The sequence below is a fragment of the Apium graveolens genome, chromosome 10, assembly GCF_009905375.1.
Source record: "Apium graveolens cultivar Ventura chromosome 10, ASM990537v1, whole genome shotgun sequence".
Lineage (NCBI taxonomy): Eukaryota > Viridiplantae > Streptophyta > Magnoliopsida > Apiales > Apiaceae > Apium > Apium graveolens.
In genome coordinates this window covers 68053849-68078305 of record NC_133656.1, presented here as the reverse complement: position 1 = coordinate 68078305, position 24457 = coordinate 68053849, and the positions used below count along the sequence as shown (strand labels likewise).

Sequence of the window (24457 nt, the reverse complement as noted above, 5' to 3'; positions counted from 1 at the left end):
GTTTCTGGGTACGTATGATTCATGGCGAGTGTAACCTCCCTCGCCATATCCTTCAGATCTGCTATCACTTCTATCATAAGAACTTTCATCATGATTATAAGACATCTTTTCCTCCTAAGATTATGATCTTGATCAGCACCCCTCCTTCTAGCGTCAATTTATTAACGGAGGAATATGGTAACAATAAAGTTTGAGGTTTCTCGCCGAAATCAAGATCTGTGATGGTGGTTCTTTGCCGAAAAATCAAGTGGTGTGTGGTGGTTGTATGTTGATTAGTGGCTGAGATTGATTATGGCAAGTGGTGGCTCCTTTTCAGCTCTCAAGTTCTTACCCCTACCAATGTGCCTACGTACCCTTTATATAGGGATCAAGCCTGACGTAGTTCTTGGGGAACAAGAAATCTAATGGGCTTAGACTTCTCATTCCTAGGCCTGGTAAAAGTCCTTCCAGAATCCATCTTTCGCTAGCTTTAGGAATGTCCAACTATGAGGCCCAACCGCGAAGGCCCAAGACTCGTCCGTAATCGTAGGACTTCATGGATAGTACATCTCCCCGCGCAAGGATAACACTCCGCTACAGCTATCTTCCTTGATTTACGAACGCAGGTATAGCCACAATTCACCCCAAATGCCGGATGCGTCCCTATCCCCCGAATGAGGATAACCCATCAGATAGCAAGACGGGTGATCCCAAGCTCTTGGGTGCAAAGTGCAGGATGACTCCAAAGTTCTCCAACAAGGACACCCGTTGAATACAAGAACAGAGTTTCCAAAGCACAGACCAAAGTTAACCCCGCATCCCTAACGAGGACACCCGTTGAATACATGAGGAGGCTTTAAGTCACCAGGCATACCCCTGGAGGCCTTCAAACTTTTCGCGGACATCCCCCTCCTTGACCGTCTCAAGAAGGGAATTCTTCAAAGAGTACCTGCAATAAATACATTAGTAAGAATAATATTCCATTGCTCCTTTCCATGCTTGCCTTGATTTCAAAATATCCCTGTTTTCCTTGTCCTAGGTGAAGACAAGCCCATCTATCTAACAATATGCATCTCTCAAGGATATGATGCGTCCTCCTCTTGTGGAATACACACATTTCCCATGTATTGCAACCTTAACATGTGGACAATCTATCTTGTCAATTTTACCCATGGAAGGCGCGTCCTGAACTCTGGGCGCGTCCTGAACTCTGGGCGCGTCCTGTTCACATTGAGATTTCCTCCACATCCCTTGACATAATAACCTCAAATTCAAACGACCCAAATTACACAGTCCATTCAATGTTGGACGCGTCCTACACACGGAGGGCGCGTCCTCTCTTAGTACATTGTAGCCTACAACACAATCCTTAATCTCTTTGCCCTAATTCTATTCCAATTGGCCCATTATTGACCCGAAATGACCCGATGCCAAATTTTGGCTATAACAAAAAGAAAATTAAATATGTTAAACAAAGTAACAACATAATGAAAAAAAATAGATATTTCTTATATTTTTCTAAGATATTGTAAATTAAACCAAATTAAACGTATTCAGTATAACCTGCATAGAGCGGGGTCTGGGAGAGTAAAATGTACGCAGTCCCAGTCCCAACCCTAAAGTTAGGGAGATTTTTTCCGTAAATACCCTCGGCTTATTGCATAATAAATAAAATAATGTGTGATAGTTTCGAGATGATACCTTAACCTGTGGTTTTATTCACACGGGACTTACCTATGAGAAAATGCATTTTCGCGATTAACGCTACTTACTATATGGTTGATGAAACTCTAACCAAATATCTTTAGCCATTCTGGAACTTCTATGCATTTTCCCAGGTCCCGATGTCAGAAACGTTTCATGCAAATGTTTGTCGCATGTCGCGGTCCATAAATTCAAAACATATCGTTCAAGATATATTTTGATATGTGACGTGTGATGTTCCTTCATTGTGTTTTTGAAGATGTGTTGATCGAATACCGAAAGAAATAAAAAAATGTTCATGTATTCTCAAACTATAATGTGCCTAAATCCATCAAATTGCCGAGAATCTTCTCTTGAACCCAAACCACTCTTAAACGAAATAATATTATATTTTGAAAAGGAAACTAATTGAAAAAAAATTAGGATCATTGAAATATATTAATATATAGGGTGTCCGGTGAAAATGAAATTTCTATATAATTGATAATGAATGACCTGAGTGTTAGAAAATAATAAAGATAAATTTTTGATAGACTTTGAGACCTATTATGTGACATAAATGTCTTAGAATTTGGTAAAGAAGTCACGGGAGCGGAGGGAAAATTTTTCTTTCTAAGATATAGTACAAATATGTAAAAAACAATTCATGGAGAATTAAAATCGTCAATTTTTTTATAGGTATCCCCGATTTATTTATTAGTTTATATCAATGTTATAAAAGTCCATGATCTATAAATACACTAATTTATGATTAACCCGAATAATTGAGTATCAATAGAAATAATTAAATGGAGGAAAAATAGGATGTATTTGAATATTTTAAATTATTCAATCTACTACCCCTATTTTATTAGTTATTTATAAATAAATAAATAAATAAATAAATATTTATCAAATAATATAATTAAAGGTATTTAAATCTAATTAAAAGTTTATTTTATATCAAATAATTTAATTATAATATACTGATCAAATAAAAATTAATCAAATTTTAAAAGTCGAATCGGTACCATATTTTTATAAAATTAATCGATATAATAAAGTTTTTTGGAAACTCTTTTTAGTTGTAATAAATTTATTTATCAAGCTCATGAGTTCATAAGCGAAATGGAAACAGAACCATAACTACCCACGGTCTAAAACCCTCTGTAAATGTCACACAAATATTGGCTTTTCAAATGATGATTCAGTTGCGGTTTCTTCCTCTTAATAAACTCCCAAACGGCGTCGTTCGTTTCCATCGCTCAGTTTCTCCTAATTTTCAAGTTCAAAACCCTAACTTCGCAACAACACTCATCACTCGTGTTTCCCCTCCATCGCATTATACTACAGGTTTATATTATATGTTTGGCACTACATATGTACTCTGCTTACATAACATTATTGTTTTATAGTTGTTGTTTCACTTTTTTTCGCCTAATGAGAACACATAATTAAAATATTAATTTGTATTTATCTTATGTTATTATCGAGAAGAGTACGCGAAATTAGGTACCGAAATTTTTCTTAAATGATGCCGCATAGGTAGTAGGGGTGATCACGGTTCGGGTTGAACCACATAATCCGCATAAACCGAACTAATCGAACAAAACCGAAACCAAAATGTGGTTTGCCGTTACGGTTCAACTGGTTATGGGTTAGTTTTGGTTTGACCTTAACCCAACCCGCTTCCGATCCGCACGGCATCAATCTATCTATATAAGATTTTACATTTATGATTATATAACATAAAACAATTATATCCTATAATTAATATCTAAATTCGTGTTAAATCTCATCAAATAATCACGAACTTATCATAGATTTCAATAAATTGTATATTATTTTACTTTAAAAATAAAGTTGAAGACTTTTTTAATTTTACATTGAAAATTTATTATTTCAACTAATTTATGAACATGTTATTAGACGTTAGTCATTTGCAATTAATACGAGTGATATACTTTACCGTAAAAGAATACATAATTATATTATTAATTTACAAAATTGTAAGAAGGAAAGTTTAAATAGAAGAAATGTTGCTTTGAAAAAAAGAAATGTTATCTTATTTTAGAGTTCACTAATATTAAATGTCGTAAACCGCCAAAATCCGCAAAATCGAACTGTGGTTTGGTTTATTGGGTTACGACATTTAATATTAGTGAACTCGGGAAATAAGATAACATTTCTTTTTTTCAAAGCAACATTTCTTCTATTTAAACTTTCCTTCTTACAATTTTGTAAATTAATAATATAATTATGTATTTTTTTACGGTAAAGTATATCCCTCGTATTAATTGCAAACGACTAACGTCTAATAACATGTTCATAAATTAGTTGAAATAATAACATTTCAATGTAAAATTAAAAAAGTCTTCAACATTATTTTTAAAGTAAAATAATATACAATTTATTGAAATCTATGATAAGTTCGTGATTATTTGATGAAATTTAACACAAATTTAGATATTAATTATAGGATATAATTGTTTTATGTTATATAATCATAAATGTAAAATCTTATATAGATAGATTGATGCCGTGCGGATCGGAAGTAAACCGAAAAAGATCGCGATCACCCCAAATAGGTAGTGTGGTCAGTCTTGTAAATTTTCATTGGTGTGGCAGGAATGCTCGAGGGTCCACCAATTAAAATGTGACACCTAGCATTTAATAACTATTTTGAAACAAATTAAATGACATTTTATGAATAAATTCTGTAATTAAAAAAACTGTAAAACCGTTTATTATCTGAAGTAAACTCTTAGGCGATGTTTGTTTAATGCCATTAAGTAGAGGATAGAATTGTAATCCTTTAAATTTTCCAATCCCATATTTGTTTTGTAAAAAATTAGTGAAGGGTTATCCAAAGATTATAATTCTTTAAATTATCCTATCACGTGTTTGTTTGGTAGGAGTAGAGGATATGACTACAATCCCCTCTAATACTTGGTGGGAGGAGGTATTGTTTTATCCCCTCTTGCAAGTCATTTTTTAAAGGATTATAATTCCCTCATTGCTATCCCATGTGAAATAAACATAGGTTGAAAAATTTAAAGGACTATATTCCAATCCCAAGGACTACCCCTCAAAACAAACATATGATAAAATTTTAAAGGATTATAGTCCAATTCTACACTTAATTCTTCCAAACAAACATACGATAGAATTGTTTAATCCACAGGATTAATTTTGGTGGTATTAGCTATCCCCGAATTATTATCTCGAGATTATTATTTCATGAAACAAACTTGACCTTAGAAATATAGCTAATTGTGATTTTTTCTGGTTGATTGTTAGGAATGTTTTGGATTTTAAGTAAAATAATTGTTTAGTAGATTGTCGCAGCTGACTTTGATTAATTATTGAATTGAGAATTGTTTTTCAGTTGCCATCGATGAATCCCTTTCTTTTGCGAAAAATGATACGGTAGTGGTTCTACAATAGTTCAGTCAACTTAGGAGATGTTCGGCAGTTGGTGCACTCAAATCTATCCCATTTTAATTTTCCTTCTTGTATTACAGTATAAGTGCTTTAAAAATATACGTAAATTGTATAATTTGTTTCCTGTTTTTATTTTAATCAGGAATTTTAAAAAAATAGTAATTTATGCATGTATACTTAAAAAGTTAAATGCCCTACATTTGGCATAATTAGGGGTGTTCGCGAGGCAGACGGTGCAGTTTTTTCCTCGAACCGCAAACCAAATCGCACATGCGGTTTGATCAAATTTTTAAATCGCAGCACCGCGTAACCTCAAAAACTACATATACCACACCACGAAAATGCGATACGGCGTAGAGCGGTTTGTGCGGTTTACTTATTAAAAAAATTAAATGGTGTCAAAAAAAATTAATAATTACATACAAATGTAAAAAAATGTAGCTAACAAGGAAGCTAAAAATAATATGTTTTTGATTAAAAATAAAAATTCGTCGGTAAATTTTAGTATGTAAACTAGCATTTTATAACACAAAACTATAGTAAACAAGAAATGAATCAATAATATATAAATATATCTATGTATACATTTTATATATTTATTATAAAAATAAATAAATAAACAAATAAATAATATATATATATATATGAAATTGCGGTGCGGTTTAAACGGCAATGCTAAAATGTCAAATTGCAAACCGCACCGCACCGCGTGGTTTATCAAAAACTCAAAACGCAACCGTACCACAAAAAATTAAAAATCACATTTTGTGATGCGGTGTGGAGCGGTGCGGGCAATTTTTGCAGTTTGATGATCACCCCTAGCAAGTATCATTCAAGGTTTAATTTAGTTGTCAATTTGGTTTCCTAATGAATAGTATGAATTTGAAAGTTTTTTTTTAACTTGTAAACCAGAGAGATGTGTTTTATGTGTGTGAGAGAGAAATGTGTTCCAACTTACAATGTGGATCAGCGTTGTTTCTTTGTTTATCTGGAAGATTTATCATAGCTCTAATTAAATTGTAACATCCAAAGAAAAGATGGGTGCAAGAGTAAATGCAGGATCATATGACGGGTTTATAAAGATAAGAAATGTGGATAAATTTGGGTGGTATTTGGTGTAATGATACAGGGCAACTTTATGTATCTCTTGTGTCATGACTGTAGTTTTAAGCCCATCAGGCCTTTTAACTGAAAATAGTAATAATGATGTTAGTTTAAGCTGAAATATGATTAGAACATTTTCTTTGTGCAGTAAATAAAATAGAATACATGGAGATTGATTTTAAGTCCTACTACGAAAACCACTTACTTCTTTTAGTTGCGGTACAGCTTTTATGGGTACCAAGGTTTCCGCTATGGTTTTAGACGGGAAATCAGTTGCTGAAGATATTCGAGATAAATTGACTATTGAAATATCCAGAATGAAGAATAAATTTAGCGTTGTTCCAGGGCTAGCTGTTATACTTGTCGGTGAGAGGAAAGATTCTGCAACATATGTAGAGAACAAGAAAGAAGCCTGTGAATCTGTAGGAATCAATTCATATGAAGTGTGTTTGCGGCAGGACTGCAGAGAAGAAGAAATTCTCAAACATATTTCAAGATTTAATGATGATCCTTCCGTTCATGGAATTCTTGTTCAGCTTCCTCTGCCATCTGTATGCTTCTAGTTCTAATCCTTTTTTATTATTTGGTGAATTACACTGTACTGAATATTAAGAAAGTACAAAATATTATGATTGGGATCATCAGGATAATAAGCTACTGACAAAAGAAAATAAAAAGGTAATTAGGCTTATTAATATTAACCCCCCCCAACACAAATATGGGCTGCCTTTATGGCTTTATGGCTAGTATAACTGCTCTGGACTTGGCCTCTTCTGCTTGGACATTTTTTAAAATCTTTATAATTCTCAATTTTTTTGATGGATTTATTGTCCGTGCGTATATATATTAGTATTTTCAAGGATAAGACTATTCTAGGAGTTCTGTTAAGCGTCAAACAGAGCATGATATATCTTTTTTTATCCTCTATTACTAAACTGAGATTTAATTGTTCAGATCAGGATGGTTTTTGAGATCATTTTTTTTAATGATTGTGACTAATAATTTTTACTCTTCCATTGGTTAAATTATAAGGTTGTTTGCTCTAACCTACTATTTGCTTTCAGTTATTATTCTGCAATATTTTGTCCCACATTTTCTTTTTTCATCATGGTTTTTGCAATATTTTGTTCCATAGTTTTTTTCAAAGGTGTTAATACTCAGGAATCGGTTCTAATCGGTCTCTTCTTCAAAGTCCGAGTAATTGGCCGATTTTCCGACTGTTCGTTTTTAACATTCGAGTAGTTGTATGAGTACTCGCTTAAATACGAGTCGGTTGACCTCCGATTCCAGAGTACTCCTTCCAGTACTCGGCCGAGTCGACCGATTCTTAAAACACTTATATAACGAAATTATTTAGAGTCGAAAACTTATTGCTGTTGGTGCTGCCTTCCCCTGAAGGCTAAGCCTCATCACTACCTCATCCTTTTATCATTTATTATCTATCCTCGTCCAACCCATCACTTACTCTTGGAAACTTGGAATCAACTTGTACCCTGCATGGGATACATATATCCACCATCAACCTCCATTATCGCCAATCTGTTGAAAAACCAGTAAATGATTAATGCCATTATGTTTTCACCAAACACATTGTATATAATATGGGTTATAAATTTCTTGCTGCTGTTGCTATAGATTGACTGTTCTTTTCTGAATCGCTATTAGGGTTTGTAAGAGGACCCCTACCTACGCAAACTTTGTCTTCTCTAGAACTGGAACATCTGACCTTTAATTTTGTTTCCTCTGGGACTCGAACCCCCGACTTTGATACTGTTGTAGCCCTGCTTATTTGGTTATTGATTGACTCGTATGCCATATAATAACTAAATTAAAGATCTTGAATATGCAGTGTAGATTTGCGAAGTTAGATGTGGTAGTAACATGATTATGATTCTTCTTTGGACTAAACCAGCATATAAATGACCGGAACATCCTGAATGCTGTTTGTATCGAGAAGGATGTTGATGGATTCCACCCTCTGAACATTGGCCGTCTTGCAATGAGCGGAAGAGAACCATTATTTGTTCCATGCACACCCAAAGGATGTATAGAATTGTTGCGTAGATACAATGTTAATATTAAAGGAAAGAATGCTGTTGTTATCGGCAGGAGCAACATTGTTGGAATGCCTGCTTCTCTGTTGCTGCAAGTAGTGTTTGCTTATCTACCTTGTTACATTATTTTTCACAATTTAATACATCTTTCCGATTTTTATGCTCTCGTGTTTGTTCCAATGTGGTAGAGAGAAGATGCTGCTGTTACTGTAGTCCATTCCAGAACTAAGAATCCTGAGGAGATCACTAGACAGGCGGACATTATAATCTCGGCCGCGGGAAAACCAAACATGGTGACAGCTAGCTGGATAAAGCCTGGAGCAGTGCTAATTGACGTTGGAATAAATCCGGTTGAGGTGATTATGTATTCTCTTATATCACGTCTCAAAATATTATAGTTGCTAATTTGAACGTGTGCCATCAAGCTTTAACATGCACACATACTAAAATGCTCAATGTTGCTTAGGGCTATAATTCGGGCCGAGTGAGCCGAGTTCAGTCGGGCGTGATTCGAGCCAAGAGTAATTGAGTCGGGTGAGCCTGATCGTTTAACCTAATCGGGCCAAAACCTCTGCTCGAACTTGACTCAATTATTTCACGAGTCGGGTCGAGCCGCCTCGCCATACTTTAACGAGCCGAGTTGGGTTGCTCGCGAGTTTTCGACTTTATTTATGTATTTATTTTTGCCAAATGAGTTTACAAAATTATTTCTCAACCAACTGTACGAATGTTTTCAAAACATAAAAAATAAATTTGGTTGGAGATCTTAGTAGATCGCTGTTATATTCACCGGTACTCGTAACTAGTGCTTTGTCTCCGATTGATGTTTCTATTTTTTTAAAAATATTTCTCGACAATCCAATCGTATGGATGTCAAGATATATCTAATTTAATGATATTTCCAACTTTTCAAAATTAAAAAATTAATTTGGTTGGAGATCTTAGTAGATCACTATTATATTCACTAAGTATTATATTCACTGGTACTCGTAAATAATGCTTTGTCCCAGATTGATGTTTCTATTTTTAAAAAATATTTTTGGAAGATGTAAAAGTATTGATTTCAAGATATATTTAATTTAATGATATTCCCAAATTTTTAAAAAATAAAGAATTAATTTGGTTGGATATATATGAATTAATTTATTTTTTCAATTGTTTTTGTATGGATGTCAAGATATAAATGATCTCGTGAAAGTTTCACTAGACAAGCCGAGTGGAGCCCAGTTAAACGAGTTCGAGCCGGGCACCGACTCGAATTATAGCCGGGCACCGACTCGAATTATAACCCTAATTTTGCTACAAGAATCCATTTATATTCAGTTTCTGCTGTTATGAAAAAAAGTAGTGCATTTATGGTAATGATGATGAGATGTTGGTCAAGATACAAGTATGTTTTCATGGGAATTTAAGATGCATTTCATGGAACTGTGGTGTGTTACAGGATTCTACAGACCCTCGAGGCTACAGAATGGTAGGAGACATTTGTTATGAGGAGGCCTGCAAGATAGCTTTAGCTATTACACCAGTCCCGGGAGGAGTTGGGCCAATGACAGTTGCAATGCTTCTTTTAAATACTGTTACCTCTGCGAAGAGAATCCATAAATGCAATTGAATGTAACTTGTTTGTAGAGACTATTCTCATCATTTTCTTCCTACCGTTGTTTGGCTTCGAAGGTCAAACTGCAGGAGGCTTACATGGCAGTAGTTTAGCGTGTGCAGTGACTTGTTCTTGGGTAATGATTTGTAAGGCCCAGCTGAAGCGACTGTGCCTGCCAAAAATTAACATCAATGAAGTGACTAAGGTTCTTGTTTATTATTTTTAGCATGCAGGTGACCCGGAATTTTTTTATTGATTAAATAGAGCCCTGAAAAATATAATGTTAACGGCCGCCAATGTTAAACCCAAAATGTTTATTTGGGTCATTGGGTGAATTACCTCCCAATAATTGTTGGGGCTATTTGGTTGGGTTAACACCGCTCCTAAACAAGAATGTGAACTCTTATTCCTGTATTAAGGTGTTTGGATCGAGAATTATGATTGGGAAACGTCGATTTCATTTTAAATTTAGAATTTCAATTTGAAATCTCTTGTTTGAAATTCTATCTATTATATATATAATAACGTAACATGACATTTTTGGAGAAATATTTAATTCTATTGCCCCCGTATTTTAATTAATATGAAAAATTATTGTTGGGGAAATATTTAATTCGATTGTCCCCTATTTTGATTAATATGAAAGATTGTTGTTGGCATGGAAAATTGAACAAATGACCCCTATTATGCAAACATATGATTTCAACCAATTGAGCCGGAGGCTCATTTGTTCATATGATAACATTAATTATTGACCTACATGTTCGGTGGCTAAATCTATATAATTTAATATTCGTAATGAAAAAAATCATTCAAGACTTGGGTAACTAACTCTTATACATAATTATTATTTTAATTTATAAAGAACTTCTATAAATTAAATAAATAATTTATTAATTATATATTACAATATAATAATAATTTATTAATTATCGAAGCTTGGAGATTAACTCATTTCGATATACTAACTTTATGCTCGTGCACAACAACCATGGGTATAATCGAGCCGAGTAGAGTCGTAACTGTCAGGCTCGATTAAAAATGTTCGAGTTCGAGCACCAAATATTTGTCAATTTCACCAAATATTGATAAAAGCATGAAATATGATAGGTTCGGTTGGAGTTCGATTCTGTTAAATATATAATATAGATAAAATATTAAATATTTATATTAAATTATATTTATATAAAAAAATTAAAAATAGTAAAGCTCCGACAAGTCTCGCGAACCTTACAAGCCGAGTAATATGAAGTTTGATCTTGACTTCGTAAACAATTCAAATAACTCGAGCGCGAGCTCGATCGATTATTACATAGCCGAATTCGAATATTTTACGGGCCGAACTCTAGTGGCTAACAAACAGTTTGACTATTTTACACCCATAACAACATAATTATAATTATTTTTTAATTTATATGACTTTTTGGGTAAATATTTAATTCAAAATTACTATTTTGATCCCATATTCTGATAAAAATAAAAATTATTATTGGCATGAAGAACTAAACCAATGAAACCTATGTTCAAATTAACGATTTCAACTAACTGAAATCATTCAAGACGTGAGTAATTAACTCATTACAATATACTAACTTTGTACTCACGTGCAACAACGAGATTATTATTATTATTTTAATTTATGAAGAATTTCATACATTAAATAAATTATTTGTTGATAACATATTACCATATAATAATAATAATTTATTTATTATCAAAACTTGGGAATTAACTCAATTCGACATACTAACTTTATACTCGTACACAACAACTAGGGGTATATAAATAAAATCTTAAATATTTTTTTTATAAAAATGTATATATATTTTTAAAAAATTAGAAATAGTAAAGGTTCGATATGGCTCGCGAACCTTACGAGTCGAGTTATTTAAAGTTTGAGCTCGACTCTGTAAAGAATCGAATAGCCCAAGCTCGAGTTCAGCCGATGTTATGCAAGACATGCCTTTACATAACAAGACCATAGCAAGACCATGTCACTTGACAATCCCAAGATTTAGTTGACTTGAAATCTTATGTATCCTGTAATGATGTATCTTGAGTCTGTAAAATTGTTAAGTAGACTAGACTGAAGTATTTTCAGTAAACAGCCAACAAGTTAGGAATAAATCTCTGGAAGAAGATCAAGCCTGATCATGCCTCAGAATGAATATAAACTGCTTGGTGAAGAATAATGCTGTGAATTTAAAAATGTTTTAAGACAAATGTCAAGAAGTCACATATCAAGCTTATAGAGAAGTCACTCTACTTGTAGATAAATCAGATAAGCTTATTGGAAAAAGTCACTCTACTTGTAGAGAAGTCAGATAAGCTTGTAGAGAAGTGGAGATATCGACAAGTCTAAAGTACATGTAGAGAATTAGAGAAATGGAGATATACAAGTCAAAACTACATGTAGAGAAGTGGAGATATCGACAAGTCAAAACTGCATGTAGAGAAGCGGAGATATAAACAAGTCAAAACTACATCTGAAGAAGTGGAGATATTGATAAGTCAAAACTGCATATAGAAAATTAGAGATGTCGAAAAGTCAAACTGCATATAGTGAACTAGAGATATCGACAAGTCGCAACTCTTTTAGAGAAATGGAGATTTCGATAAGTCATTCTACATGTCGATATGAGACATCTTTATACAGTAATGAAGATCTCGATAATAGCTCCAATTACAGAATGCAACCAACTTGAATATTCAAGATTATCAGTCAACAAACCGTTTTATCACTGAAATGGAAAGTCTACAAATCCAGCTTGAAGAGTGCAAGATCAAGGGCCAAGCTGAGTTGGATAAAGGAGGGTCACGGAACTAGAAGATTATATGCAGATTTGCTGCACTTAAAATGGACATAGCCAAAAGGGCTTTAGAAAATATGTTAGTCTATTTTAGTGTAGGTTTTGTAAACTGTGCATGTTGATTTATAAAGCATGTCACTGGTCCTTAGTTCAAACAAAAGTAACAAAAACAGATCTAACAAATCTAGTATTCTCTCAAGAGAAGTAATCGAGTTCATATTATTCAGGAACATAGATTTGTAACACAACTAATTTGATTTCAATATAAATCAAATGAGTTTTGATAATTGTGTTTCTGTCTTTACAGTTATTTGGTTATCACTAAAATATTTAGTCTGTTAAGTTCAAGTAGCCAAACACTTTTAACTTGATTATCTTGAAAATATTCAAACATAGTTTTCAAATAAACAAAATCAAGAAAACACATTCATCCCCCCTCTGTGCGCATTTCATATCTAACAAGTGGTATCATAGCAAAATCTGAAAGTAAATAGATTAGATCTTCGAAGTATGAATGCACAAAAATTTAGCAGTATTAAGATCCCTGTCTTTGACAAAGTGAACTACACTCTATGGAAGAAGAAGATGATGTTGTTCATCAGGATGGATCATCCACTATATCTTGAAATTCATAATTTGTGCATGGGAAAGGAAATATGAACACAAATGTTAATAATTTCAGGTGGGTTGCTTTTAGACTTTCCAATTGAGGTTTTATTTTGAAGAAACAATCTGTTACAATTACAAATGTAATCTCACAGCTACGGTTTTCAGTGTTTCACTCAAGGAAGGATATATCTCTTAAGCTCTGTGAAATTGAAGAACCTATTTCTTAAGTGAAACACTGCTATTACTTGGTTTATATATCACCAAGTTACAAAGCTTGCTATACTAAAGATATTGTAGTCTTCGAGGTCCAGTAAGGTTGCTTCTTCATTCTCTTTCCCGTGACGCTTGACAAATGAGGATATATATTATCCTAATATACAGCCTTGAATATCTCTCCAAATTGTCAGGAACATAAATTGAATGTTTCTTCGTCTTTTGAATTCAAGATCACATGCAAAGTTTATCTTGGCTACTCATCTTCTTTTCTGAGATACCTATTAGCCCATGTGCTGTGATAGTCCTAGGTTTTGACCACTGTCACGTCACTATCAGTAGCTATTATATGCATTAGCCATTGATAGCTATTATCCGTAGAACTCCCTAGCCATTGGAGGTCATTATGCTACAACTTTCCTTAGCCATTGATAGTCACTTGATTAGTAGTTGATAGGCTGACATATATAGCAATTGATGCTTCTCTTTATTTATCAGTCGAAGATTCACTTCACTTAATATAAATTGCATGACATCAAATATTTACACTTAACCATCCTATTCTATATTATCCATTGAGCCAATATGACTTCTGAGTGAATAACTGCATTGCTATCTATTGTTATGCATTTTTAGAAGTTCGATTTCGGGGAAGGACTGATATCAACACCAATTTCAAGTCTTTTATCTCTTACAGTTCAGAAGTGTGGAGAATAATTTTGTGGGTGTTTTAAGTATCCACTAATTTATTCTAATAAACAAATAAAAGTTATATAATATGTATGAGAGAAACAATCCAAGAATAAGAGTTCTTCAATAGTTATCATGAAAGTATAATTTGTATCTCTTGTTTTATTAAAAAACAATCCTACTAATGTTTATAAAATCCTCTCCCAAGGTAGATTATAATGCCTACAAATATTCCTTGAAAGCCACTCCCATGGTCATACAAAGTATAATTATAGACTATTAAAACCAATGATTACATGTTTTACAATTTGTATATTATTCTCCCGATCCAATACTTAAATTGTGTCTAACATATTATATACTAGAATTACAACTACTCTCCTGATTCGTTATAATTCCTATAGATACAATCAAAGGTTCGCGACTCTCTCAATTGTGTTAAGCCCTCAATGATAGATTGTTATAAAAAATTGATGATATCAACTTATAAACTATCAGAGTTTATTATCAGTATTTGATATCAGAGTTTAGCAGAAGGTGACGCCATCAACATTTGTCATCAGCATTTTTTGATCATTGACGTCAGTATTTGGTCATTTCAGCTGAAAGTCAGAAGATATCAAAGAAGGAAAGGATTTGCAAAATACATATTAGTATAGGACTGTTGTGTACTTGATGATTTCATGAACAAAACACCTTGGTAGAGTTTACTTAGTGAAATTATGTAGCACTCGACGGATAAGGTTTATAGTCCCGATGGATGACTCAATATAGTCCCGACGGATGATGACTTATTATCCATCGAGTGAGTAGCTTATGTAACAATAAGTCTGTAGCACATTTCTGCATACACATTGTTTATAATCTATAGTAGTATTTGAGTCATGTTGACCTCAGTTAGATATGCAGAATAGGTTGATTAATTGTACATAGATGATGTCTTGTAATTCTGTATAAGTGAAATGAAGTCAAGTGCCTGATTGCTACCCGACGGATGAACAAACAATGAATTCGACGGATGATCAACAACTCGATAGATGATCTGTTAGGTCACACACACACTGTAGAAGGGGTGAATACAATGTAAAGTACAATCAAATCGAACTTTAATAACTCAAGTAACAGAAAACAAACTTTATTGAAACAATAAACTCTGTTACAGTATGGAACTGTTACCTCTCAGTGATGAAGAAATATCACGAGAGCTTCTAGGGTTACAACGAATAATATTTTCGATAATGATAACACTTATAGTGTAAACCCTATGTCTGTGTTTATATACTACACAGTTACAAGATAATCGCTAATTGATATGGAATATAATCCTGCTTCCTAAAATATATCAATCAGATATCTTTTCTTCCAAGTATTCTATTCTTCATAGAATTCCTTCTTCATGCATATCTCTTCTTATGTTTGTCTCGATCTTCTTTCCTTTAATCAGCTGCTGTCCTTATCTGAACATCCTTCAGTACTTAAGTTCTGATATCCATCTTCTGATGATTATCTCCTGATAATATAAGTATTGATATCCTTAAGTCCTGACTTCCAGTAAGTACTGATTTATCCAGTTTAAGTAAGATCTGAAAACTAAACATAAATCATATTAGCCATGACATTATCAAATATATCTAACAATCTCCCCCAACTTGTAAATTAGCATAATATACAAGTTCAACAAATATTTGATGATGTCAAAAACATTAAGTACAAATGCATGAGAATTAGACTAGATAACTACAACTTACAGTCCTTAAAGCTTTACCAATCTTTAACTTCTGATAACAACTTCAGTCTGTAAAAATATCAGAATTTAAGCAGTTGTAGATCTTGACTTAGCTTCATCTTCTGATCTCTCTGATGTCAGGAGTTGTTCTGAGATAGTTCTTCAACAAACATCTCTCAACATATCTGAGTTCATCAATCATCCTCCTTTTAGCATCTTTAAGTTCTGCAGTATCTTCACCAATTTGAAAGATTGCAGCCCTGAGATCATTAATCTTAGCTTTTCTTATATCCTGATCCAGTCTGATCAAATATGCCTTATCAGACTCAAGATTGAATTCCACAGCCCTGTAACCCAGAAATGTAGTTATAATCTTAGCAGTGTTGGGCTTTATTTCAACTATATCACCTTTGTGATCTCTGTACTTTGGAAGATATGTGCTGTCAGACTTAACCGAATAAAGCCTATTCTGTCTCTGAATCTGATCCTTCAAATAGTTTGCAACACTTTTTGTTAATCTGTCATTCACTTGAAGTAAGAATAGTACATGCTCCAGTTCTTCAAAATACTTCAATGGAATGGCATTTTGCCTTATATGATAAACCCTACCATCTGTCATGAAGTACAACAAGATGTGTTCTTTCAAGTAGGTATGGTAAACCATTTGTACAGATTCCAGTTGATTCAATCTCTCAGGAGTTGCTCCAATACCTGGTTCACTCAAGGAAGTTGGATCATTGGTAGTGTTCTGTATTCTTCTTTCATCAGCACTTCCCAATCCAGTTTTATCTCTTTCTTCCTTTCCAGTAACCACTCTTGCTTCAAAACCACTTGCAGCAGTCTTTAAAGGTTGAGTCTGTTTTGCTTTAGTGAATCCTGGTAGGAGTTTCTTTGATTTATCTTCTGATATCAAGTTAACTTGAGCTATGTCAGAGGTTACTTGCTTCTTCGAAATATCAGAACTTACTGTCTCTTGACTCTGAACAACTTGAGCCATGTCAGAGGTTGTCTTAAAAACTTTTCTTGAAGTCAGAGCAAGATCATCCTTTTCATCAGTAATTTCTTCAATCACAGGAGGCACATAAACCTTGATAGGTTCACCAACTTTTTCTTTACCCTTGGATCTTGGATCTATCTGAGGTTGTGATTTAGCCATTATTGCTTTAGTATTTGTCCTTTCTTTTATCACAATGCCTTTGAGTTTTGGAAGTGTCTTTTTACCAGAAGCTTCAGATTTAGACTTGACTTTTTCTGATTTAAGTCTGACTTCTTCTTCCATTAAACTCTCCAAGTCCATTCCTGGATTTTCCTGAAGAAATAACTGTATTGACATTTCTTCATCAAGATCTAAAAGTTCATCATAACTTATCCTTTTACCAGTAGCAGAACTAATTCTTTTTCCAGTATCAGAACTTGTCATGTGACTTGTGATTTCAGCTTTTCTTGATGAGAGACCTCTATCCATTCTAGAGTTTCCTTGATCATCCTTTTCATCATCCTTCCCCTTCAGTGTCTTATCAGTTTTGCATTTGGACTTAATTACTTTCTCCCCCTTTTTGGCATCAGCAGGTAAGAGAAGAGAGACAAGCAATTCCACCGAGGCTTGGATTTCATTAAGTTGAGATTGCTGAGAAGCTTGATTTTTCAGAATATCATCAATCTGAGCTTGTTGTGACTCTTGAGTCTTCTCAATATAAGCAACTCTGTCAAAGGTAGGTTGGAAGAATTTTTTCTTGTCAATCTTCTGAACTTGTTCTTGCTTCATTAATTCTTCCTGTAAGTGATGTAACTCTGCATGAGTAGTTGAATGGAGACCTTATAAATGTTTAGTACTCAATGCAGTGACTCTAAGCTGTGTTTTGAAATCATCAGTATTTAACATCTCATCAGCTTTTGTCAAGTGCTCAGCCAGATGCTGTGCAGATGGAGCACAGGTAGCTGAGTTCCATTCCTTAGTCCACTCCTGTCCTGCAGGAGTTTCACTCCAAGGCACTGGTGCTTCTCTTGTAACAAACTTCTTAACAAGTTCAAATTTAAGAACAGTTTGTTGAGGTGCATGTCCTGAAGGACCTGCTTCATCAGCATCTGTATTTGGAGCAGCATCACCAGTATCTCCAGCATTTGCAGCATCAGAACTTACAGAATCAGTATCTTCTGATAAAACAACAGTATGAGTATCAATGGAGGCTTCAGCATCATCCTCTAATTGCTATCTGGTTCCAAGTTCTGATCAACAGCCATATCCTGATGCTCACTTATATTCTGATCATCAGCATCTAGATGCAGAGAAGGTGTAGTAGAGAATTCTGGAGTTTGAGCAGCATCAGTAACAGGTGTTGTTGATGGATTAGTTACTGTTGGAGCTTCTAAGTGAAGAATTTCAGGCACAACCAGGTTCTGGATATCAATTTCAGCACTTGTGCCTGGATCAACAGGAGATACAGACTTTTGAACAGGAGACACAGATGGTGTGTTGGCCTTTTCAGTAGTAGCTTCCTGAGTTGGAGTTGATGGAGAAGCAGTGGCTTTAGCAGATTCTGGTTCTTGTGAGATTAGAGATTCCTGATCTCCTTCCTTAGCTGCTGCTTCCTCATCATCTGAAACTGGCCTTTTTTCTCTCTGTTTCTTGTATCTCTTTGAAGATGAGGATTCCTTGGGAGTTTCAGAAGAGGTCATTTTTCTAAGCCTTTTGAGAAGCTTAAATCCCCCAAATCCAGAATCCTTCTAAGAATGAACTTTCTCAGCTTCTTTATCAACAGGTTCTGAAGTAGGAACTTGTTCCTCACTATCAGATTCATCTCTCAAAATAATCCTCCTTCTCTTCTGAGGTGTTTGAGGAACAGTCTTTGTCCTCTCAGGCTTGGAAGATGAAGGCTTCACAGTAGGTGCTGAGGATGAAGGTTGAGCTGTCTGTGAAGTGGAGAGATGATTTGAGATATGTCCTGAGGGTAGGTTGAGTAGTATGAGTGGTATGTTCTGATGGTTGTTGTGGTGTTTGAGATGTGGTGGCTGGTTGGACATCAGGATAAACAGATCTGTAGGTGTCAGGATCAGCATTTACTAAGATCTGTTTTTTACAGATTGAGGAATCTGTAAAGGTCTAACCACCTTTTTCTTAACATCAGCATTTACCAAATCATTAAAGGCTCGTTTTGCAATTTTGAATGGTGAAATTAAGGTACACGCTAGTTGAGGGGGATTAGTACAGCAAAAGTTATATATAAGCTGACATAATCTAGCAAAATAAACTACATTTCTATCTTCTGTCATCCTATCCCCTATGAAACCTATCACAACATTTGCAAAATCGAAATGAGTTTGGTTAATGATTGCATACCCGATGTGCTGACTCATTATAGGGATTGCATCAAAGTTGGAACACTTATTCCCAAAAGCTTTAGTGATGCAGTCGAAGAAGAAACTCTATTCCTTTCTGATATGAGCCCATTTCAACTGCCCAAGCTTAGCCAAACTCTGCTCATACCCCAAACTGGCCATTAACTCCTGAAGAGCTGATTCCTCCAGTATTGAAAAAGTACATCCTTCTGGTAAATGGAGGGCCTTGCGAATTGTACCAGGAGTTACCACATGTGTAGAATCATCCACTTCGAAAACAATACTGGGAGTACCATGTGTACCACCATTATCAAAGTGCCCAGTCCGCCAAAACGTCAGTACTTGTTGGCTCGAAAAGACTGAAGGCTGGGTCAATGCATACCCAATTTCACTGTGTGCAAGGAAAAACCACTTGCATTACTTACCCACTTGCAGTTTTTCAAGGAAAAACCGTTCCACTTACCCAGTAATTCCATTAATCAAGGTAAATCAGTTTTAATTCAAAATTGAAACTGTTCCCACTTATTCAATTATTATTCACTGCAACACCAATATTCTGAAAAAAAATTCGAGTGTGAATGACCAAAAGAAATCAAGTGAACAAGTACTGATAATTTAAAATCAGAACTTAATTTAAATCAAAATATGAAATGGTCATCAGAATATGAATACTTATCAGGATTTATCAATGCATTACAGAACATCTCAGAGACAAGAACTTGCAAAAAAAAAGAAATTTCATTAATATATTAAGAGAATACATTCATGAAATTTAAATTACATCAGAACTTTTACAAGATTGTCCTAAGCTGCTAAACCTAACGTCAACAGCCTTTGTCCTAGCTCAAGAAGCAGGACAAGGCTGACAATGAAGAAAAATAGGAAGAAGAAAATAAATCATTTCTTCTTCCTATTCTCGACAAACAGAATAGCGAGTCTGATGATTCGCTCTTGCTGGCGGAGAGCTTCCAGCCTTTCCTCCTCCAATCGCTCTAAATGGCGATGGTAATCCATGTAGAAGAGCAAGAGGTGGGTGAGTACCTCCTGGGGAACTGAGTCCCATATCTCATCAGGAATGGCAGTGACATGCCATTCCTGCTGCCAGGCTTCACAGCTCAGCTCCATGTTGAATGTTTCATAGTTCAAAAACATGTTGTAATTGACCATGGTGTTTTTGATATAAAGAGAATGAAGGTGAGTTTGTGATAAAAGAGTTGATATGAAGGCTGATGTGAAGTGGTTGTTTAAATAGGCAAAAGAATGCCAGGAGATGCAAGGAAATTTAATGCTAACAGGTAGAGTTAATTCTACCTCGTCTCCCTAGACTGGGAAGACGAAAAACAGTCATTGAAAGTGTAAGTCAGGGTTTAATGCGCACAAGTAACAAGTAAACATTACTGTACATGTACATGAACCACTATCCCTAATGATATTGACTGTTAATATTCTACCCAAACATATTCTGATTTAAAATGAGACTGTTTTTAGATTTTATCCACAAATAAGTCAAGTAAAGGATCAGATTTTAATATCAGAACTTAGACTTATATCAGAACTTAACAGTTATCAGAACATGATTTCTTAACTCGAAAAATGAATGCCTATCTTAGTAAGTCCTCACACAAATTCTGATATAGATTCTTCAGAACTTAATCATCAGAACGTGCAATCAGAACTTGTCCTCAGAATTTGTGCAATGTGACACAAAAACTGTTCATCTAAAATAAGATAGATCACCACAGTAATTTTCATCATTCATATGGAGTGTTTAGTGTGTGCATTAAGCTAAATATCAGACAAAGAGTAAAGTCTGATTCACTTCAGTACATCTTAGAAATAAGGCATAACTAAAACTTTACTAAAAATATGTCATTATTCTGAAACCTACTATTGAATGAGTTCATGCTTGAGTCCATCTCAACTATTTTGTGCTAATTTTGTGCATCTTTTTAAATTCCATTTTACAGTGGCTTCTCAGTGTAAGTGAGTCACGACTGCTTATCAGAATTTATGCTATTATCAGAGTATTTCTCCAGTAACTATAGAGTGTGAAAAGTCACCAAGAAAATATTTTGCTTTTCTGATGCATATTTACTTTATACCAGCAATGCACTTGGGTCGTTCCTTCCACATTTTTTACTCTAGATATCAAAGGAGTACCTGATTTTAATCCTTGATTCTTTTCTTTTTCTTTTGATAAGAGAGGTTTATCAGCACTTAGGACATTCAACAGATTTACTAGCATCAGAACTTAACAGATGAGAAGCATTATTCAAGTTTGTGACATAGTAATAAGATAGACAAAGTAAACTCAACTAAGCTCAATATCAGAATTTGCTTGTGTCAATAGATTTCCACAAAAATAATTACTTCTAACATGGGATCCCTAGTTTATTAAAGACTACTAGGTCAGCATCTAGCACAGGTATCCTCATAGGATTGAATAGTTACATAAACAGACATATCACTATCAGAGTTTGGAAAGTTACATCAGATAACAGTCAGTACTTAAGCAAGTTTTCAATTAAGCACAGAATACACAAAGAGAGTAATTTTTGTAAATACTAATCATAAAGTCTGATGCATCAGAACAAAACTAAGCAGATTTAGAAAAAGAACCTGAAACCATTCCAAGTTCATTTACCAATCTTGTAAAAGTAGCTTCACACAATGGTTTGGTAAAGATATCTGCTAGTTGTTGATCTGTTGGAACAAAGTGCAATTCCACTGTACCTTCATCCACATGTTCCCTGATGAAGTGGTACCTGATGCTAATGTGCTTTGTCATTGAGTGTTGAACTGGATTACCTGTCATAGCAATAGCACTTTGATTATCACAGTAAATAGGGATTTTGAAATATGTTAACCCATAATCCAGTAACTGATTCTTCATCCAAAGAATCTGTGCACAACAGCTTCCTGCAGCAATGTAATCTGCTTCTGCAGTTGATGTGGAAATTGACTTTTATTTCTTGCTAAACCAAGAAACCAATCTGCCTCCAAGAAATTGGCAGCTTCCACTTGTGCTTTTCCTGTCAATTTTGCAACCTGCAAAATCTGCATCTGAGTAACCTATTAGTTTAAAATTTGATTCTCTGGGATACCACAATCCCAGATCAGCTGTTCCCTTAAGATACTTGAATATTCTTTTTACAGCTATTAAGTGAGGTTCTCTTGGATCTGCTTGAAATCTTGCACAAAGACAGGTAGCATACATGATATCAGGTCTACTAGCAGTTAGATAGAGTAGAGAGCCAATCATACCTCTGTAATCAGTAATATTTACTGATTTACCAGTATCCTTGTCCAGTTTTGTTGCAGTGTCATGGGAGTGGATGCACTTGAACAATCTTGCATTCCAAATTTCTTTAGCAAGTTTCTGGTGTACTTAGTTTGACAAATAAAAGTGCCTTCTTCATTCTGCTTGACTTGAAGGCCCGAAAATAGCTAAGTTCCCCCATCATACTCATCTGATACCTTGACTGCATCAGTTTGGCAAACTTCTTGCAAAGTCTGTCATTTGTAGACCCAAAAATGATTTCATCAACATAAATCTGAACCAGAAGTAAGTCCTTTCCATGGTTGAGGTAGAACAATGTTTTGTCTATAGTTCCTCTCTTAAATCCACTTTCCAGAAGAAACTGAGCTAAAGTCTCATACCATGCTCTAGGAGCTTGCTTAAGTCCATAAAGTGCTTTATCAAGCCTGTAGACATAATCTGGATATTTGGAATCTATAAAGCCTGGAGGTTGTTCAACATATACTTCTTCCTCCAATTCTCCATTGAGAAAAGCACTTTTCACATCCATTTGAAAGACAGTAAACTTTTTGTGAGCATCATAAGCCAAAAATATCCTTATGGCTTCCAATCTAGCAACTGGTGCAAATGTTTCATCATAATCAATTCCCTCCTGTTGAGAATATCCTTTTGCAACCAGCCTTGCCTTATTCCTTATAATTATGCCATCACTATCAGTTTTGTTTCTGAATACCCACTTTGTACCAACAACAGATCTATTCTTTGGTCTTGGCACTAGGGTCCAGACTTTGTTTCTTTCAAATTCATTTAACTCTTCCTGCATTGCTTGCACCCAATCAGCATCTTGAAGAGCTTCTTCTACTTTCTTTGGCTCAGTTTGAGAAAGAAAAGAATTGTAAAGACATTCATTTGAAGTACCTGTTCTAGTTCTGACACCTGCATCAGGATTTCCAATTATCAAATCAAGTGTATGTGATTTAGTCCACTTCCTTGCAGATGGAAGGTTTTCTCTAGAACTGGATGCTCCCCCATGATCCATGCTGTCTTCATTTTCATTTTCTGATGCTCCCCCTAAAACTATGCTCTCTGAGTTAGATTCTTCAGAATTTAGATTTTCAGTACTGTCAGAACTTGGCTTATCAGAACTTGACGAATCAGAACTTGAAGAGCCAGATGTATGTTCTGATGCTTCTTGAGATGTGGTAAGATCTTGAGTATGCTCCCCCTGCATAGGTGCATCTTCCTTTGGCGTAGTCACCACAGTTTCAATAACATCAGAGTTTAATCCATCAGAGTTTGCAGTATCAGGACTTATATTGTCAGGATTTTCAGTATCAGAATTTGAGTCTTCATTTTCAAATCTCAGCTGATCATGATCAATAAATCTTCAAGTCCAGTAATCTTCTTATCATCAAAAGAGACATTGATAGATTCCATGACCACTCTTGTTCTCAAGTTATAGACTCTGAAGGCTTTTGTGGAAAGTGGATATCCAACAAAGATTCCTTTATCAGCTTTTAAATGAAATTTAGATAGCTATTCAGGATGAGTCTTAAGAACGAAACACTTGCATCCAAATACATGAAGATACTTCAGATTTGGCTTCTTTTTCTTCACCATCTCATATGGTGTCTTTCCTTGCTTGTTAATGAGTGTTGCATTTTGAGTAAAACAAGTAGTCTGCACAGCTTCAGCCCAAAAATAGGTTGGAAGCTTTGCTTCATCAAGCATTGTACGTGCAGCTTCAATGAGAGTTCTATTCTTCCTTTCAACAACTCCATTTTGTTGTGGAGTTCCAGGAGCAGAGAATTCCTGCTTGATTCCATGGTTTTTGCAGAACTCTTCCATTATCAAATTCTTGAACTCAGTGCCATTATCACTCCTTATTGTCTTCATAGAATCTTTGACCAATTTATCCAGTTGTTTGACATGATCAATCAAGATAGACGC

At 34.7% G+C, this 24457-nt stretch overlaps 1 protein-coding gene across 3 annotated transcripts; it reads left to right on the top strand.

Annotated features, from left to right (window-relative positions):
- Positions 1-2769: 2769 nt before the first annotated feature.
- Positions 2770-10080, top strand: LOC141693790 (bifunctional protein FolD 4, chloroplastic-like). 3 transcript variants are annotated; one of them, XM_074498952.1, is made up of 5 exons: positions 2770-3015; positions 6556-6761; positions 8123-8359; positions 8453-8620; positions 9709-10080. In XM_074498952.1, exons 1-5 carry the CDS (start codon positions 2862-2864, stop codon positions 9877-9879), a joined length of 936 nt encoding a protein of 311 aa, XP_074355053.1. In that variant the 5' UTR covers positions 2770-2861; the 3' UTR covers positions 9880-10080. The 3 variants fall into 3 exon arrangements, with proteins under 3 accessions (XP_074355053.1, XP_074355052.1, XP_074355054.1); XM_074498951.1 differs by having other exon boundaries at positions 6436-6761; XM_074498953.1 differs by having other exon boundaries at positions 2879-3015; positions 6359-6761.
- Positions 10081-24457: the final 14377 nt, after the last annotated feature.

What these genes read in the sequence shown, in the direction of transcription:
- LOC141693790 (XM_074498951.1), top strand. Translation starts at nt 2,862, where the DNA reads ATGATGATTCAGTTGCGGTTTCTTCCTCTTAATAAACTCCCAAACGGC. An exon ending in CTGCTTCTCTGTTGCTGCAA is followed by an intron (nt 8,360 to 8,452) that starts GTAGTGTTTGCT and finishes CCAATGTGGTAG; the next exon opens with AGAGAAGATGCTGCTGTTAC. An exon ending in TTGGAATAAATCCGGTTGAG is followed by an intron (nt 8,621 to 9,708) that starts GTGATTATGTAT and finishes GGTGTGTTACAG; the next exon opens with GATTCTACAGACCCTCGAGG.